Source organism: Prionailurus viverrinus, chromosome A1 (assembly GCF_022837055.1).
Source record: "Prionailurus viverrinus isolate Anna chromosome A1, UM_Priviv_1.0, whole genome shotgun sequence".
NCBI classification, from domain to species: domain Eukaryota; kingdom Metazoa; phylum Chordata; class Mammalia; order Carnivora; family Felidae; genus Prionailurus; species Prionailurus viverrinus.
In genome coordinates, this window is record NC_062561.1 from 229,342,347 (window position 1) to 229,362,800 (window position 20,454).

At 44.2% G+C, this 20,454-nt stretch overlaps 1 protein-coding gene across 2 annotated transcripts in view; it reads right to left on the bottom strand.

Annotated features, from left to right (window-relative positions):
- TRIO (trio Rho guanine nucleotide exchange factor) overlaps nucleotides 1–20,454 on the bottom strand; it is a 353,804-nt gene that overhangs the window by 214,105 nt on the left and 119,245 nt on the right. For both annotated transcript variants that reach the window (XM_047857219.1, XM_047857348.1), the window contains exons 2-4: nucleotides 17,043–17,117; nucleotides 6,988–7,102; nucleotides 473–665 (exon numbers count right to left, since the gene is read on the bottom strand). In XM_047857219.1, the coding sequence (XP_047713175.1) occupies nucleotides 473–665; nucleotides 6,988–7,102; nucleotides 17,043–17,117 (383 nt within the window). The remainder of the gene's footprint in view (nucleotides 1–472; nucleotides 666–6,987; nucleotides 7,103–17,042; nucleotides 17,118–20,454) is intronic.

The following is a 20,454-nucleotide window of genomic DNA, read 5'->3' on the forward strand; positions in this document are numbered from 1 at the left end:
ACAGATCATTCTCTCCATTTAGCAAGGACAAGGTAAAAACTCCGTTTCTTCCGGACATGTGAAGCTGGGAATGTCTCCACGATGTTCCCTATTTCTAAGACGGAGGCAAGGATAATGAATCTGAGGCCACACAGAGCCACCAGGACTGGAAGGTAAAGCTATTTTATCAGGCGAAAAGGGAACCTTGTCCTATGCTACACACCCTGTACCTCAGCAGCCCCACCACCCAAAACCAAGAGGACTGGAGCCTGTATCTCCCTCGGGAAAAATAATCCAGTAGGATAACGGGATAAACGAACCCATTTTTGTTGTTTTAAGCAATAACTAATTTTACATGCCACATGTAACAAGATGTGCAGCTCCCATTTAATATGTGGCTTTAAAAATCTGATATCTAAAATGAGGAGGAAAAGTCCACTTTCAAGAAACCACACCTATTGGTTTAATTGGTCTGGCTACACATGGAAGTTACCTCAAATTCAAATTTAGAACTGCCAAAATTAGTCCTCTGTTTCTGCCAAAAGTTGTCTGGCTTGATTATCAGGGCAACATGGATGCAACAGGGAAAGGACTCCTGCAGTATCTTCAGAAGAGGCTTAATGGAGTCCCACTTGGACCCACGCATGTCCACGATCACTGTGAATCCTCGCTTGCAGACTTCTTCACTAGAGAGAAAGAAAAAATAGGTTTAAGCCACGCGACCCTTTCTCTGAGTCCCACCAGGTGAGGCTGACTCTTGTCTGTGGGGCTCCATACAGTCAGGTGGGCTGGTGGGGAGGGAATTTCTCGTCTTTTGTGTATTAAGTGATCGCACCCATTGTCTAGTAACTATTACAGCAAAGGTCCCTGGTGAGCACCAGTGGGGACAGACCCCTGACAGGTGCACAGAGCCCAGGTGGGGAAGGTCACAGATCAAAGAACAGCAGTCGCAAGAGCCTCCCAGGTACGGAAACCACCCATCCCAGTGCACTGGAACTTTCCAATGTCCCATTTTGTCCCCTTTCACTGGCTCAGGCCTCTGAGCTATCTCGGAGGTTCCCTGAGGGTCCTTGGCACCCTTCTGGTGGGGTTTTGGTGGTAAACAGATTTTCATGGTGATACTGAGACTTATTTGTCTTTTTCACCAGGTTGCAGCAGTGACATACCAGCCCTCAGCACTCCCCTCCGCCTTCTGGCAAGTTTAAACAAACAAAAAAGCCAGTTGCTCATAATTATTAGTAGTTCTATTAAATCTCAACCCCTGGGTACATGGGAAATATATGTAATGCACTTCTGTAATAAAGAATATCCAGAGTTAAATCGCCCTTGAAGATAGGTTACAAATCCTCAGTCACACTCGGTGAGAACTCCGGTGTTCATGCGGAAGCTCTCCAGAGACTTCGGAGCAGGCTCACCCTTGCGGAAGGGCCGTCATCCTAGCTGTCTTGTGGTGGACACATGCAGTCCGTGCAGGCGGCTGATCGCGGTCAGACATGAGCCAGATCGTGACCGCCGCTGAGGTCACCTGGAATCACACCTACAACCCCAACTGCGCAGTGACTAACTTGGGTTTTCACCCAACGTGAACGTACGGGCCTACAGGAAAGACACCTGACATTTCCCTGTCTCGGGTAATCACCTGAGAAACTAGTAACCATTTACAGTTATAAATTCATACAGTTACAGTTCATAAATTAAAACTCAAATTGCTACCATTTACGTGAAGTTAAAAAGCGAAAATAAATTAAGTCAAAACTAAAACCAATTGCTGGGCTGCCTGGGTGGCTCAGGCGGCTGGGCGTCTGACTCTTGATACTGGTTCAGGTCATGATCCCAGGGTCGTGGGATCGAGCCCCGAGTTGGGCTCCATGCTGAGCGTGGAGCCTGCTTCACACTCTCTCTCTCCCTCTGCCCCTCTCCCCTGCTTGCGCTCTCTCTCAAACAAACAAACAAAAAAACCAGTTTCATGTTCTACTGCATAAGTTCATCCTCTACCTTCCCCTCCCCCTCCCCACATGAACGCGTGCGTGCAGACACCATTCCTTTCCTTATCCTGATGCATCAGAGTAGCCGTTGTTCCCAATTTCACAGATGCAAAGTTCCTGTCACAGCTACATCCATGTAACAGGCGTGTCACAAAACATTCCAAACAGTCTGTGGAGACAGACCCTGCGTGGGTGGTGGCACAGGCCCCAGAAACATGGTGTGGAAATCCACCAAGAGATGACAAGGCTGATCAGCGGCCTAGCTTCTCACTCAGAGGTGGAAACTGCTAGGAATGCTTTGATGCACTTCTGTCTACAACTGCACGTAAATAAAAACTCCTAATGAGTTAACACTCGGCTCACACGACCCTCCTGGTATCATGTCTCCCTGTCTCAAGTAGGTCCCGGGCCACAAAAGAGAGAACAGCACAGGCCTCCTTCACAAATCCTACAAGCAAACGGGGCTTCCAGAAATGTCTCCCAAAATCTCCCAAGTCACCAGGAGCATTCCGGACTTCTTCGGGCTCGGCCTGAGCAGAGGGAGCCTGCCCCAGCGGGACATCCCACTGCGGACGCTCTACCTGCAGCCACACAACAAAGGAGGGCGACTGTGCAGTGCAGCCGGGCCCTTCGGGCCTCAGTGGGTGCCGTCTGCCGGGCTGCACTCGAGGCATCAGCCCTCACCACATCAGGGCCAGTTCTCCGGCAGCCTGTGCCTCTCCTCACAGAGCGCTACGCAGCGTGCACAGAAAACCGCACCCTCCGCTTGAAAGGGGCTGAAAGGGAATCCGGAATAACTCCAGGCTCAACGACAGGAACAAGTCAGGGAACACCACAGCCAGAAGGTACTTGAGCTGGCCCAGTTTACAAAAGGACTCACTATCCACCCTCCTCCACAATCAAACCAACCACACAGTGGCTTTTCAAGTAATGAAAACAGCACGTGAACTGGGCTGGGAGTGCACATCCTTACAATCTGTCTCTTTACTCAGTTACAAGCCAGTCCTTATTAAGAAAGCAGTGACTTGTGGAGCACCCGGATGGCTCAGTCAGTTGAACATCTGACTCTTGTTCTTGGCTCAGGTCATGATCTCACGGTTCCTGAGATCGAGCCCCGCATCGGACTCCACGTCTCCACTGAAGAGCCTGCCTGGAATTCTCTCTCTCCCTCTCTCTCTGCCTCTCCCCCACTCGTTCTCTCTTCTCTCTCAAAACAAACAAACATGGAGAGGAAAAAAAAAAAGGAAAAAAAGAAAGGAAGATTTGCAGGCTCCCAAACCCAGGTGTATTTATGAGCAGCTAAGCAATGCGGGCAGCTGTGTGCAAGGGAAGGGGTCCACGCAGCCCTTCCCGGAAGACAGCGCTCATGGGAAAGTGCGGCCGTCAACCAGTTACTTCAGCAGTTTCACCTAAGAGCCTCATTTTATCTGTGAGATAAGGCAATTTTAGATACAAGTAAGGTCCCTTCTCAATGCTGGTCTCTGAAAGAGAGAAACGCTCTTCAGTTTCTAGACGAAGAAAGTAGCTTTTTATGTGAATGTTCACGAATGAATCGGTCAAAGGTCTTCACATTACTTCACCAGTTACCAGAGAGTTGAGGTGATTTATCCATGGAGCCACTATAAATCATTCTAAAGAAGGTAAGACGATCTAGAACATAATTAGTTGCGTGTATTTCAAACAATAAGAGCAATAAACACCTAGAGATGTACCAAGACTGAGATTATTCTCATCACTTTGTGGGAATCCCAATTACACCAGCAAGAATTTCTAGTGAGACTTGTTTCTCCTACACACAGTTAATGGAAAATTTCCTTGCAAACTAATTCCATGACATTTACTCTATTACTTCAATTGCTTAAAAAAAAAAAAAGGGAGGAAGGGCAGAGAAGGTGACCCAAGTAATCCTCAAACTCCTCAGCACTGCTCAGCTCACTTCGTGTTGATCTTCGAGGTCCACCTTTTAAGAGGCACGTGCAGAAGAAAAACAAGATAACCCAGCTCTAGAGCACACATCCAAACGAAAAATAAAGGAAGGAAAACGGAAGAGCGTGTAGAGATGATGAAGATTATCGGACTGTTTCTGAGGTAACGACCCTGTGTCAGGTGTTGCCCTGGGCACGGACGTTAAGTATCCTCAGTCATTACTCACAATGATCCCACGTTACTACCACATTCTGTACATCAGAAAACTGATGAAAGTAATGTGCTTGGGACACGTCACAGCTGGTCCGACTCTGCTGCCCGTGCTGTTTGGATGGCACACTTCTCCACATCCGGGAATGCAGGGCCCTGAGACTGCCCAGCTTGAGGGACAGCAAAAGGTAGCTACCTTCACATCCCAGAAACCACCAGGAGTAACGGACAGGTAAAAGAAGTCTCACGACCCCCAGAATGATTCACGCCACTCTGAAACTATAGCAACAGATAATCAGAGTTAAACGCAAGCAAACCCACCAGTGGAAAAAATCTGCACACCGTTAGTCTGAGAGTGGTTTTATGGACCCTCCTGTTTGGCTAAACCAGAACAATGTTCCTGCTACCCAGCACTCCAGGGAGACAGAGCAGCTCATGTCTGGTCCGGGTAGACCCACGCAAGGGGCACAGAGGACTCATTTTTTTGTCCCCTTTCTCTATTTGGACCACTGTGAAATTTGCCCACTATCACTTGAGAAATGGGTCATTTACACGTTCATCCCACTCATCTCATCATTTACCAAGTCAGGCAAAGGATGTTTCCTGTCACTGGGAATCATAAATACAAAAGCAAACCCAGGCAATGAAACAAAGTGACTGTGCTCAACAGCAGAAGGTTCACCCTTCAATACGCTTCAGTATCTGTAAGTGAAATGACAGGATTCTTGGGTTTTTTTATAAAATATTCTGGGGGGGGGGGGGTCAGAGAAAAACAAGACTGACAAAATCTGATCATCACTGAAGCTGGAGCTCACTACACTATTCTCACTACTTTTGTATATGCTCACAATTTTCCACGACCAAGTTTGGTAGGTTTAGGTGGGTCAGGCAGATGATCCAAAATACACGTGGATCAATTTTTTTTTTTTACAATGTCAGTGAAATAAAACCAATTTTAATATTTACAATCGACACAGATTTTAAAACCAGATAGCAAGTTGCCAAAGTTACACACAGCCATTCCACTATGTTAATGTTTTCAAAACTAAGCTGGATATATGCCAAATTCAGCTTTCTTATTATACTATGTGATGAGTATCACTTTGGTTGGCAGAGATTTTTTTTTACACCGTCCTCTGAATTTGTTTCTTCTTCCACCATGAGTCCAGTACCGAGCACACAGAAGAACTCCATAAACGGTGCTCGTCAACTGTAAGTGCTATTTATAAATGATAGCGAGTAGACCAAAACTTCTAAACCCCTTTCTAACTCACGGTGTCAACAGTTCAACAGCCCAAGAAAATACTAGAGTAGGAGGAAAGAGTGAGCTCTTCCATACATCACTTTGTCCTTGATGATGCAAAGTGACTGCTGTCTCATAAAGGATGCCCAAACAGGAAAACCCACCAACTTCCTCAGCAGGCCAGACTGTCAACAGCAAAAGCTGACTTCCCTCAGCCACAGCAAGGATGGGTTACAAATGGGCACTGCTGTCTTCCTTTGTTGGTGTCAACCTAAATAGGCCAGGAGTGTCCCAACCCACGTGCTGTGGCAGATCCATGACAGTCACCTCCACCTTCGAGAACCCATTAACGCTGCTACTGACCAGCTCTCATCATTCTCTTGCATAACACGTTCATTAATGTGACTGTCTACTGTAGCCTATATAATGACCGAGTTCTCCTCCACACGTCCTCGTTTGGCCTCCTCGTATTCCAGCACGCTGATTATGCCCCTTTTAGCACATGCCTTTCCTTTTCCTCATAGGGAAACACCCCTCCAACCCAAACACACGCAATCTCTTTTCTGCAGACATGCCTAAATCCCTGGACTATATCACAGCGGTATTCTTTTTCCAAAAAAAAATCACCTGGAAAAATACAGCTTTGCCTGTTATTAGTGTTCTTCAGAATCCACACTAAACCACCCTATCACTAATGGGGTCTCCAACTGAATGGGGATTCCCAAACGTGGCATATCACCTGGTAAAGATTTTTAAAGCCCCACCAAACATCATGCCACAAAATCAAGAGAATACTTTTAAGAAACTGAAGCTCACAGGTACCTGGGTAGCTCAGTCAGTTAAGCATCTGGCTCTGAATTTCGGCTCAGGTCATGATCTCACAGTTCATGAGTTCGAGCCCCGCATCAGGCTCCATGCTGATAGCGTGGATCCTGCGTGGGATTCTCTTTCTCCCTGCCCCTCCTCCGTTCACACACACTCACTCTCTCCCTCTCTCAAAATAAATAAATTCACTTTGAAAAAAGAAAAAAAAAAAAAAAAAAGCCCTGAAGCTGAGCCTGAAGAAAACACATTTTTAGAAACAGCATTCCATTTCTGGTCTTACAGCACACTGCGTGCTGGTACCAGATTCACCGATGACCGTCCACCTCCAGCACCACATCCTAATCCCAGCCTCGTGGGCGTCCCAACTCCATCACCTCCACACGAAGCTCTTCAAGCAAGACACATGCTTCTCATTTCCACACCCAGAAGTGCTGTATACAGGACAGAATGGTCACAAAATGGAAATAAGGAGAAAGATCAAGGGGCGCCTAGGTGGCCCAGTCAGCTGAGCATCCAACCTCAGCTCAGGTCATGCATCGTCTCACAGCTCGTGAGTTCAAGCCCCACACGGGGCTCATTGCTGTCAGTGCAGAGCCCGCTTCAGATCCTCTGTCCCCCTCTCTCTTTGCCCCTCCTCTGCTTGTGCTCTCTCTCAAAAACAAATGTTAAAAAAACAAAACAAAACAAAACAGAGTCTTTAAAATAAAAAGGGATAAAGACCATGATTTTAGTTCTATACTGTTTCGTCTGCTTGGAATTCAAGTCACATGTCTTGGGACGGTGGCAACACTGAGTAACCACGAACCACACGGAACTTACCTAGGGATACAGGCTAGATACGAAATCAGTCTCCTGAGGTCCTCCTGTCGTATTCTATCATGATTGCTGCGGGCTGGAAACGTTAAAATGGGACCTCCACGTTTATCTCTGCCACCTGAAAAACAAACATTTGGAGCACACTTAGACAGAAACAGAGAGGACAGGACTCTTCATGCCACCGGAGGTCCATCGTTGTCACCGAACCACTCATGCAACGCTGTCCCTCCACCAACTGCATGGCCAGGAAGGACGGAGCAAAAGGCAAGAGCCCTTGCTTTGGTGGAGACGTGGATGGGCTACTTCATCCCCTCCCAGGATTCTGAAGAAGAACATGTCTGAGTGCTGCCTGTCACCTGGGAAGCCATCACAGAAGGCCCCGTCTTTGGTCTTCCTGCGTGCTTCCTGCTTTCTTTAACTTTACATCTGCAGGGAACACATTTCCACACATATGTGCTTCATTCACCTTAAACCAGCGCCTCCCCACACCTCACCTCTTGTTCTCCTCCAAGCTGCCCCCATCCTGCCCTCCCCAGCATGCTAAGCTCTCAACCAAACTGGGTTGTAGGTCTTGCAAGAAAGAGACAGAATGGTCTCCAAACGTTATCCTGAATGATGACTTTCTATAATCTGGGATCTAGGGCATCTTCCCCGTTCCAGGGCAGTACCTGACCCCAGCAGTCAAGCTTCACCAACCTCTCACACAAAGCCACACACACACACACACACACACACACACACACACACACACACACAGATTGATTGGCATTTGAGAATGTTACAACAGAACTAAGTTACCTTAAGGTGTTTAGAAAAACTATGTCACATACTAAGGACAAACCTCGGGTGACAGGCAGGTGTGGCCCTCATTAACACACTGAAAATCCTAATGAAGTCTGTTGGTATCACTCAACATTTTTGGTGAAATTTCTAGATATATTTTATTACTTCTCTCACTGTTTTCACAAATTACAACAGAGAAGGAAAATCTAGCCTTCCCAAGCAGATCCTTCCTTAGTTTTACAGCTCTGGTCATCTATCTGTCTTCAGAGGAATGGCAGTAAGATCTCAAAATTCAAGTCACGACATGAAACTGTTAATTATTTTCTCATCTTATTTACTTCATCAGCAGAGGTAAAATTAAAAAGCAAGCAAACAAACACTAACAACAGAAAGCCAGATTCTTTCTTTTTAGAAAAGCCAAAGAAGTGTTCAGCACAAGATGTTGGAATTTTAAAAACACATTTCACCAATTTGGGTTTTTACCATTTCCTAGAATGATTAATAGTGCCTCTCAACAATAATGAAACTCAATTCTGATTCTGAACACTTAAAATGATCCACTTGTACTATTTGGTCATGCAATCCAGAAAAGTGTTGTTATTTACAAATCCAGTAATTCAAGTATTAAATGGGAACAATACTAAATCATAGCCACTGATACATGCTACATATGGATTCCAGTCCTTAACATACGGGCTTGGATTTCAACATCATGACGACCGCATTAAGAGGTTTTATCATTCCAGCTTTATAATTAAAGATACTAAAGCTTCAATAAGGATGGGGGGAGGGGTGCTGGCTGGCTCAGTCAGAAGTGCCCAGAACTCCTGGTCTAGGGGTCATGAGTTTGAGTCCCACATTTAGTGTAGAGATTACTTAAAATAAACAAGTGAAATTAAAAAAAAAAAAAAAAAAAAAGACAAGGGGGCTATGCCACATGGTCACATCTGGGTACTTTGCCCTGACAAGAACTTACAAAATTTTTCACACTAGTAGCTTTAATTCTCTCTAAAGTAGCAAAAATGTGCAGAAGGACAACTGAATGATGGTTCCTAAGCTTCTTTATGAACAAAAGGTACTATTAAAAGTAAGAAGCAGTACTGTTATAAATGCCAGAATGTCATCACCAAGTAACCTTCTGAAATATCAGACAGTATTTTTAGGGTAATACTAATGAGGGCCAATGGTATTTTGGGGGATTACCGCTTATCCCCAGGATAAGACAGGCAACGACTTCAGTATTTTTTTTCTTTTTTTTTTTCGTCTCCCAACATCTTTGATACTTTTCAAAAGAGAATCAATCTCCTTGGTCAAAAATACTGCAGATCCACATACAGAAATGTGAGTTCTTAAAAATGTACTAGGATATTTGGCTGAAAACATTCACCCCACTTTCGGTAAAGAGAATAGCATCTAACATCTTCCTGGACCAACATTCTGAACTTTTTAAATGCAAAACAATATTTGATTCAGCAGAGAGACTAGATGACCGTGACCCATGATCAACTCCTCCCTCTGGGTCATCGTATCTCACAAAGCAAGCAAGGCCATATGCGCCACCATGGGCACCAAAAGTTGAACCCAAAACCGCCCATCAAAGACACTCATGTGGGAAAGTGCCATTCTGCTCACTGAGAAGTAAATGCCAAGTGTGAGGAGTCCTGACGGCCTCTGTTCTGCTTCACCTGTCATCCAGATTCCCCCCAAGCTGGCAGCACTAAGGAAGAGTCCCCTGAGACTCGCCAGCAAGCTCATCCCCCAACTAGGCTCTCACTTGTGTCCTAAAAAAAAAACCTTATTTACACCCAAACTTGAACTTTAAAAGCAAAAAAAATACTCACTTTATCTTTTTCCTTTTCCCATAACAGAGCTTCAGAAAACTCACCGGGATAGTTTTAAAACTTCAACAAAAGTCACTTATGAAGTAAAAACTACATATTCTCTATTTAAGTAATAATTGTTTTCACCTGCTAACCTCCCTGCATCGGGGTGCATCTTCCAATCTGTGGTGTGTCAGCGACAGGCAGATGTCAATCACCCATCTGCTGACCACACCCCCTCCCAAGAAGTTAAAAAAAAAAAAATCTTAGAACCCATGAAACACAGTATCAAAGAAGCACCGGAAGCCTCTAACGGGCTTAAAATCATTGCCACATACGCCTGTTTAGATTATACTCTCCAAGATTTAACCTGGTGCCAGTGTCACAAATGCAGAAGATACACCACAGGAACACTGTCTGGGTTATGAAGCAGAATTACAACTTTAAAGTTCTTGTTCCTGAACTAGTAACAAGAATGATGCTCTAACTCAGCAAAGCTTCACTTACCGGATGTACGAGTGTGTATCTGACGTTGACCTGCAGCCTCAGGGACAGGCAGGTGGGACACGTCAGTCCTAGTTTATAGACGGGAAACACAGTGCCTTAGTTTCTACAGGGAAAAGCAAAGGGCAGGAAATCCATTTCCTGCACGATTTCCTGCACGTACCAATGTCCAGGATGTCTAAGAATGAATGGGTCACAGTCCCTGGATTGCTACATGTCTATAATCAAAAACGAACAGCTTGTTAAGGATTGCCTATCCAAATGCTGTGTTAATTAAAAACAACAACAACAACAACAACAACACACAAAACAGAATAAGAAAGAAAAAGAAAGTATAGTTTTTGTTCCTAATGACACTGTTGTATGTTCAATTCCTACAAAAACTGTCCTTCCTCTCCCCGTTCTCCATTTTATTTCTGTAAGGCACCTCTCACCTTGTGGTAAGCTATGGGGTTTACACAATCTTTTTGTTTGTCTGTGTCGCTGACTAAATGGAACCTCTATGGAGGCAGGTGTTGTTTGTTCCCTCACTGACATCAGTATATACTTTCAAGGCCGAGGAAGACACTGGAACAAAAAGTACACTCAATAAATCAGTATTTGCGGAATGAATGGATTCTACACGAAGTGAACTAAAAATACCTACTGTCGGATATCAGGAAGTTAAAAACAGATGTGCCTAATGAACATTCCGATAGAAACACAGATGCTAAGGTTCCTGTCCACATGGGAAAGAAGGCTGAGGAAGTCCGGCATTATAGCTTCAAGTGTCTGTGTGACACTTCCTAAAACCCAGAGACACTTATTTTCTTGTCTAAAAGGTGACACTCCAGGGGACATGGGCTCTGGAGCAGCGTGGCCCAGAATGACCACAAAAGCAGCTGGATTCACAGTTGCCTCTTCTTCTTTACATCAATTAGGAACTCACCTTTCATCCAGTTAGAATAAACTTCTCTTGTAAGGAAGGCATACTTACTTTGAGGAATATCATGTAAATCTCAGTGAATCGACTATATTTCTCTCTGTATGGTCCTTATTTGAATTTCTGGATTACATCCCCAGTGAAAAGGATTCTTTACACCCCATCCCCCAAGGAGCAGGCTAACTCACAGCAGATCACGAAAAGCAGATTTTACAAAGGAAAGCTCGGAAAAGGCATGATTTGTGAGAAATTGTGGCTCCCATGAATTAAGTCTGCCATCAACTAACCAAACTCTGTCACGAGGTGTCCACTGCCCCCCACCTCGCTCTAGGAGCAGCCAAGGCCCACACTGGCTCCACAGCCCCCTACGTTCACATGCTTGCCTCCTGCAGCCAAGTCCTGACAACTAGAAACCGGTTTACAGAGTATTTCAAAGGAAGACTCTACAGGGACTGTGGATGCAGCACTTGGAAAGCCTCTGGCAATACCCAGCCCTCTGGTCTGTCATTATGGCTTGGGACTGTGCCAGATGCCAACGCAATACCCAAGATGGACAGGAGGTACCCCCTTCCCTTTCCAGAAAATGTAGAACTCTGCAAAACTGAACCAAGAGGAACAGTGGTGAGTAGTCCAATAGGAACAGCAAACCTCTGGCCAATCAAATCCTACTCTCACTTGCAAAGGTGAATGATGTTCACCTTGCCATCCCCAGAACAATTTCTTCCAAAAAAGCAACCCTAATGTCTATCAGCAGGCAACAGACTGAACCAAGTATGGTACAGACACACAACAACAGAGTTCATACAACTGTAAAAGGGTGTGGCCCGTCTGTACTAAGTCTCTCTTCTCCAGACTACTGGTTCAGTGAAACAGCACGCAGAAAAAATGGTGCATGGCTACATTACTATTTCCCTCCAGGAGGGGAGGGGAGAACAGATGGAGAGAAAGAAGTGCTCGTATTTTACAAGGGTAAGAAAAACAAACAAACAAAAAAAAAAAAAACTAAAGAAAACAAAAACAAAAACAGGTTTCCTCTGGTGGAGGGAAGGTACAGTAGAAAAGGCAGGGAGAGAAACATTTCTGTGTACTTGAACTTTTTTTAGATCTTAAGCCTGGAATGATGTGCACATTGAAGCAAGACGGGGTGGTTGTTTTTTTAAGCTTTAAAAATGTAAAATGAAATGAAACAAATGATCTGGAGTTTCAAGTTGGCAGTAACTTGCCGCACGGAGACAATCCCATATTCTACGGGCTTTCATGACACAGCAGCAGGACTGTATGTTCCCAGGGGCATATACCCTTAGGACAATAAAACAAGAACAAAAGTATCAAATTACATTCAGGGTCTCATAGTGTAGCAGTAACATCGGCATTACAATGTAAACACGCAATTATGTTGATGAGGGCAGGCACTAAGATTTTCACTATAAAGAAAAGGAGACACAAATGTAAAATCAAAGAAACATATGATACCTGTAATCCTAAATTTGGATTAGAAACTTTAGTATAAAGTCATGACATCTTTTCTTATTAAGGAAATATACATATACACACAATATATATACACATATTGCCTGGATGTGTCCACGGGGGGAGCAGAGATAGTAACCCACTCAACCCCAAGAATATGACCCACGCCAAAGTTGGACGTTCAACCAACAGAGCCACTTAGGTGCCCCAGAGAAGAGAAAAATTTAACTTCATAAGAGATGAAAAAAACTGTAATTGAAACACATCAAATATTAAAAATCACAGGTTTTTTTTTTTTTAATCAGTCTGAAATGACTAACGGTCATTTTACATTTGTCTGAAAACTGATAAGAATCAATCATTTTTCCTGCTTTTCTTGTATTAACTGTGTTCTCAGGGTAACCAAGAAACTGATGAAGGGACACTTCTCTTGTAGAATATCCAAACCGATAAAGAACAAAGGATGTGGGGTGCCTGGGTGGCTCTGTCAGTTAAGCACCCAACTCACAATTTTGGCTCAGGTCACAATCTTGTGGTCATAAGATCGTGCCCTGAGTCGGGCTCCACACTGAGTGTAGAGCCTGCTTAGGATTCTCTCTCTTCCTCTCCCTCGGCCCCTTCCCTGCTTATAGGTGCACGAATGCTCTCTCCCTCTCCCTCTCTCTCAAAAAAAAAAAAAAAAAAAAAAAAAAAAAGGAGGCAATTAGAATGTCACCATTTTGCATTACATAATGAACTGTAATAAAATACCAGATTCTAAACCATGATCATCAATGAATGCTTAACATCAAAGAAAAAGAAACAGCCAACCCCCACCCCACCCTGCACCACACACAAATACAACTCCCAGTAGGACTACCCACCACCACCCAGTAAGGATTCTTGATTTTTGCCTTCTTCCTGCAAAATCTAAGCTAGGTCTGATCAAGCCTCAAGACCCAGCTCCTAGTTTACAGGAAAGACAGGGGAAGGAGAGCATAGTAACTGACCACCCACAGGTGCAACCAGCAAAAGCTACAATGTAGGGAACTCTACAGGAAAACACCATTTCCTCACCTAATAATTAACACAGGGGATAGATAAATACAAGGATAAGGAATAAGAACCTATAGATTGAGAGAAACAGTCAGAAGAACCAATTGCAATGTATATCCTGTAAAACAAATTGTGAGACAAGCAAGGATATTTGAATATTGCCTGGCCTCTTCTTATATTAAAGAATTACTGCCCATTTTTTAAAGCCATTAATCGTACTGAGGTTTTTTTAAAGGAATAGAGATGAGTGACCCATGGATTCTTGGAAATTCATTATACTATTCTCTCTCCTTTTGGATGCTGAAATGTTTTATGATAAAAAGGGGGAAAAGTGTTCTTAACTCTGGTGGTGGTCAGTGAATTCTTTTGAGGTCCAAACCCCAATGGCATAGGAATCACATTAGTGGTTGAGTATACATATACGTGGTATATATTATACATTAACATACACATTAAATAAAATGTTAAATATAAACTATAAAACACTTCTTTTATTGCCCCTACTTCTGACCTGAAGCATGAAATCAGGTTTGTCATCTAACCTCATTTAACACACCGTCTGCAGGAGCTGGTAAGTACTTTGCTGTCTTACGTATGTGCAGTGAGGGCTGGCGAGGAGACTGAGGATCAGAAATATTCAAGTTCAAAGAATCCCTACTGGGTTTTTTGTTTTTTGGGGTTTTTTTTTTTTAGAGATTTTGACCTAATAAGTAACTCCCAGAGTCACTGATCTTTTGGCCTGCTTTTTCAAAGCCCTGGTTATTCCATTTAGATTTAATTTACTAAAAACTACTCATATGGAGAGCTTTTACAAATGCACCACAATAAATATCCCCTAATACTTTTAAAAACAGGATCAGAGCAAGAAGTAGACTGGCAGTTGGGAGCCCAGCAGTAGAGGAAATGGGGACCGGGTAGGGGCTCTTTCGGAGGTAATCAAAGCGTTCCGGGATTAGACCATGGTGATGGTTTCACAACCTTGTGAATACCCTAAAATCCACCAAATCATATACGTTTAAATGACAGATTTTATGGTATGTGGATTATATCTCAATAAAACAGATTTTACTAAACAGGAGTAGAGGTATAAATTTTTCAGAAGTTTACTCCTTCACTGTCAACCTTTCACATAAAAAAAAATCACCATGCAAAAGTAACAAATTTGTTTTTAAGTTAGTGCTTTTTTTTCCATTTTTCCTTCCTAAGCAAAATAACAGCAAGCCTAAGAAAATCAGCAAATGATATCATGCTAACATAACTCGCCATTTCTGGTTACAAAGTAGGAAATACTCTACAATGGTGGTGGCACCCACCAATCATTTCCCTGACACAGCTGGTGACTACCGTCTCTAATATTTTTAAAGTTCTGTACTAGTTTGCTACAGTGAACTTCCCTCCCCACTAAAAAGACCCAATTTTAATTAACCCTGAAGAATTTAAGGTTTGAGTAGTCAGGATAAACTCTGAAAGACAAATGACTTTATTCCTTCAATTAGTTTAAAGGGAAATAGTTTCAGCTTTGATAGTAACTTAGATAAAAACAACAACAACAACAACATCAAATGAGGGGTACCTAAGTGGCTTAGTCAGTTAAGCATCTGACTTTGATCTAGCTCAGGTCATGATCTCACCGTTTGTGGGATCGAGCCCCACAGTGGGCTCTGCACTGATAGCGTGGAGCCTGTTTGGGATTCTCCTTCTCTCTCCCTCTCTCTCCACACCTGCCCCACCCCCTGCTTGTTCTCTATCTCTCAAAATAAATAAAGCCTTAAAAAAAGGAAACATCAGGGGCGCCTGGGTGGCGCAGTCGGTTAAGCGTCCGACTTCAGCCAGGTCATGATCTCGCGGTCCGTGAGTTTGAGCCCCGCGTCAGGCTCTGGGCTGATGGCTCGGAGCCTGGAGCCTGTTTCCGATTCTGTGTCTCCCTCTCTCTCTGCCCCTCCCCCGTTCATGCTCTGTCTCTCTCTGTCCCAAAAATAAATAAAAAAAAAAAAAAAAAGAAGGAAACATCAAATGAGATATCCTGTATTAAGAGCCTAATAAGGAAGGAGTATAAATAAAAATCAGCAACCCTAGCCTCCCGTTCTTTACGTGCCTGTCTCCAGGAGCTTAACCAAAGAATCAAGCTCTCTCACCTCAGATCAACTTTAAAAATAAAGAACTGAGGAACATGTGGAACTGGCTTTGAGCCTTCTTACTGATGCCTCTATTATTTATAAGCAGAGGCTTCTCATTATATTAACTTTAAAATCCATCTGTAAGCTACAAATCAGGAATTGACAAACTGCGGCATGGGTCCACATTATGCAGTTTGTCGGTAAATGATTAGGAAAGAGCGAAGGGTACTTTAAAAACTTGGTGTATTATAAGCAAGGAGAGGTTTCTCTACTTTTGTTTTGTTTTCTCTTGTAGCATGTATTCTCAACTAGCTAAAGCGTCTTTCTTTTCACAAACTTCTATCAACCTTCCAAATGCATTCTGAATTAGATTCACTTCAGCCAAATCATCAAAGAGTGTTTACGAGGTGCCAGGAAACACCACTGGCCATAAAGGTGTGATTAGTAACAGCACCACAGGGAGCTGCACCCTAAATATAGACCAGTCCCACATGCCAAAAGGACACACCTAACACATAATAGCAGCTGGCAGCATTATACATTTAAAATAAAATGTGTTCAAAAGGAGACTCAGATCAGCATATCATGCCTGTTTGAGAAAGATAAAAAATTATCAGGGGAAACACATACAGGAAGACTGTCTAAAAGCACATGGCAATCCACACATTTACTTCCTGCTGTAACAGAGCAGAAAAATCTGAAAACCTTGGTTTTGCAACAAATGAACTTGTGCCAGAAAGGTCAAGTCCGCAATGGCTCTTCTGTTCGTGTAGGAGGGAGCCCCAAAGAGACAGCCCAAAAAAGCCCTACAGCTGACTCCCTATGTGTGGAGGAAGTCAGATGCTCCAAAGCCTGAGAGACAGATCTAGACTGTCACCACACTGCAGGGGGCCAGGCACCCCCAACCCCAGCACAAATATTACAGGTAAGTGGAGGACCAGGTTGGTAGAGATCACTGGGGCTTTGATGGTCCACAACATGGGCTCTAGGAACCCCAGGACTAGGGGACAAAAAAAAAAAAAAAAAAAAACAAGGTAAGAATTCAGGACACATCCACATAAGGTCATATTCCCATCACTTTCAGGGAGACGATGGACTTCTAAACAATCAGTTGTTTTACTTAACTGAGTAAGTGAAAAACAACCAAATGTTTGCTGAATGAAAGACACAAACATATTTTAATCACCAATGCTATTTGACTTATAGTGTGTGCCTACAAGCTAGAAGAAAATGCTCTTGGCACTAACTTCTCAGGAAAATCTACAAGAACAAAGCAGTTAAAAATCCACTGGAACATCAGCACTTCCATGCATGTGGCAGGGGCGTTAGTTTAGGATTTCAGACTCTGATACTGTATCAGAAGCAGTCAAAAGGGACAGTAACACAGATCAGAAAGTTCAACTTTACCTGAAAGGTATGCAACTTTTTCCTTTAAAATTGGCAAAACATCCATAGCTTTCATTTCATCGTTTTTTCGAAACCCTGAAATACATAAGGAGAAAATCAAATTACTAGGTTGCTTGAGTGACATTTCATTTCTTACCCATTCTATCCTATCCCAATATAGCAGCTTTATTCACACCCTTTAAATCAACTTTAGAAATATCATTTGAAAGGATCTGAATTCTATGAAGGAAAGACTCTGATCACAGAATTATCTTCTATTTTAATGGCAAATAACGATTTGCACACAGACCCAGAGGATCCTGTACCAAACAGGCTCCAGGTCATTTGTAGCAATAAAGATCTGGTCCCAAAAAAACACAGGATATGAAACCAGTCCGGATGATTTCAAAAATCTTCACTTGAATCCTGCAGATTAATGTAAACATTGGCAAATAAAACAACAATATCACGTTTTAAACACTGCAGCTGGTGCACACTAAAGCCCGTAGGGGGAGCTCAAAGTCTCCTCCTATCAGAACCCACAGTGGTTAAAAATAAACAGTGGCAAGGAGAAGAGCAGGAATTATAAATAGCTGGGGACTGGCCACAGCTCCCTCTAGGCTCTATCCTTCCAGGCTTTCTGGGTCATGCCCCCCCTGGAGGAATGTCACTGGCTACTGGGGTAAAATGGCCCAATGCCACCTGTAAAGGCCCTCTTCTCTGTGTGAACCAACTCTCCCCATGCCCAATATTGCAGAAGGCAAGTGGAGGTATCATGGAAAAGAAGCACACAGCAAGCAATTTAGGCCAAGCCAACATCCATCTGAGCAAAAGGAATTCATGCAGCCCAATGTCTCTGGCCCAGCTCACTAGGGCAAATGCCCAAATGGGAGTCTGGGGCAAAAATGTTCATTCCCGTAATAATGCCTCAGGATAGTTCCCCTGGAGGTCTCTAACAGAGGAAATCTAGGTTCAGGATGCTGGCCATCCTCATCAAAACCAGTAACTATCATTTCCGGCTGAGCAGTCTCTAGGAAAAATAAAAGACCACTGGCCCATCGCTATTTTCCTGCTTGTTTTTGCCACAGTAGTACAAGGAACGCTCCAGAACGGCAGCTTGGTAACACAACACAAGATGCAGACCTGGGATGAGGGCAAGGGAAGCACCCACTGAATGAACAGGGCCTCCACCGTGGCAGGTCTGAACAGCCCCTATGGGACCAGCCCTGCCACAGAGGAAAGCTGTACAACTCAACCGTCTCAAGGCCCTGCAGGGTGCCCAAGAGCAGGAGACCCACCTGGAAAGAAAGGAATGGCACGGGGAGCATCTGACCGGGGCTTTTAGCCTGAGGACAGGGCCCAGGCTAAGCCACGTGGAGCTGCTAACACCAGAACCAGAACACAGCTCAGGGCAGACCCAGCAGCTGGGGAGAAGCTGCGGAAAGGAGCAGGGGAGCCCCAAGTTCTGGGTATCATTTTGGCCCAAATTTCTGGCTCTCCCCTGAGCCTTGCTTGTCCAGGGAAAGCTCTCGGCTGAAGATAAAGTATGTGACTGAGACTCAGGTCGCAGACCCCTGCAGAGGAGGCGGATTCGAAGCTTGAGTCCAGCCAAATTTGCAGCCTGACAGCCCACGCAAACAGTATCAAAGTCAGCACTTTGGGGAAGAATATAACAGAATCCAGCAGCTGCGACACATCATTCACAGAAGCAACGAATGGCTAAATTAATGGTGTAATTTGATTAAGTAAATCTCTCCTGCCCGTGGAATACTTGTATACTAAGAACCCAATTTAACAGGATTAAGCATGATACTGACAATCACCAGAGACTCCGCACAAAGGCAGCAACAAACACATCGCGATGAGGACCCCAAGGTCCAAGAGACACAGCGGCGTTTCCGCTCTGGTCATGAAAGGGCTCAACACAGAACCCATGCCCCCACGTCATCAGGCCACTTTGCTTTCCAATATACCAGGCTCCGTGCTGGCAAACCACCAAGCTTTTTTTAAAACAGTGGCTATTTATAAACGGCAAAATAAGAGCCAAGAGTTCTGCAATTTCATCCTTAAGGTCCCTTCAAAGCTCTTGAATGGAGGCAATCTAGTCTCAGCAACTCACTGCTGTCACTGGGTAATTCACAGGACCCATCGACAAAGACAGATTACATCTCAAGTCCATCTGGCGTGGACGGAGACGTCAGTCGGGCAAACACAAAGAGCAATTAGGTGCCACAGTGGCTCTCAAGAAGACAAGTTTATAAATACCTATAGCCAGGCATAGTATGCAAAGTCCCGTTAGCAGCACAAAGTGCTATGGGCCCCGGACAAATGAGGAGGCAGCACATCCAAGGACAGAAACAGGAAGAAGCAGTAAGCCCCAGCTGTAGATCCCAATCTACAAGGATCTGAAAAGAAGATCCCCCTTCTATCGCTACCAGATAAGAAAACACGTGCTTTCCACCATTCCACTGCCTCTCCCCCCCACCCCACCCCCCGAAGCCCTGGCAGCAGAGCCCTCGGAGAGGGACCACGGCGACTGCAGTCCTGGATCCCCAGGCTATGGGAACAGGAGCCCCCCTTGAGGGTCTAGCCCCTCTCACACAACCCTCACCAAGCATCCTAACCCCAGTGCCGCACCTCACAGGAGAGCCGAGTAACTTACATAATTCCAAGGCGTTCTTAACAATTCCTGCCGACTCTGAAACAAGCTGTTTATTACTACCCTTTATGGAGTGAATGATGGAAGTCAGAGCTGCTGCGTTCCAGGCCACCCCACAGAAGGACAGCATACTGACATGAAAACAAGGTGAACTGAGCAAAACTTCACGACGCAGATCTCGATTTCCTACGACCCACTGGAAACCACAGACTCACTCCCGTGTTTTAGTTTCTAAAAACTAGTCTTATGCCTCTCAGTTTCTGAAGCTCTGCCCTAAGATTCACACTCTTCAGTGGAAGAGGAAAGGCACTAGGAGCTAACCCGGTGCTGAAGTCTGTTTACTACCATGGTGACAGACATGCACGTCCAAACATTCAGTACAACAGAAATTCTTCATGGTTTTACCACAATATTCTTGTTGAAGAGGTCACAGAAAAAGAGATGTTATCTCAAAGTCAAATTAGAAGTCAAATTAAAACTTCTAAAATAGAAAAATTTTAAAAAAACAAATATAAAACTAACGACACAAAGAAATGGGAGTTTGTAACTAGTATGGCATTCACCTAAGTATGTGTCATCGTTAATCTTGTTTCCATTGTTTTTGTAATCTTTATTTATTTTTGAGACAGAGAGAGAGAGAGTTGGGGGAGGGGCAGAGAGAGAGGGAGACACAGAATCCGAAGCAGGCTCCGGGCTCTGAGCTGTCAGCACAAAGCCCGACAGGGGGCTCGAACTCACGAATGGTGAAATCATGACCTGAGCGGAAGTCGGATG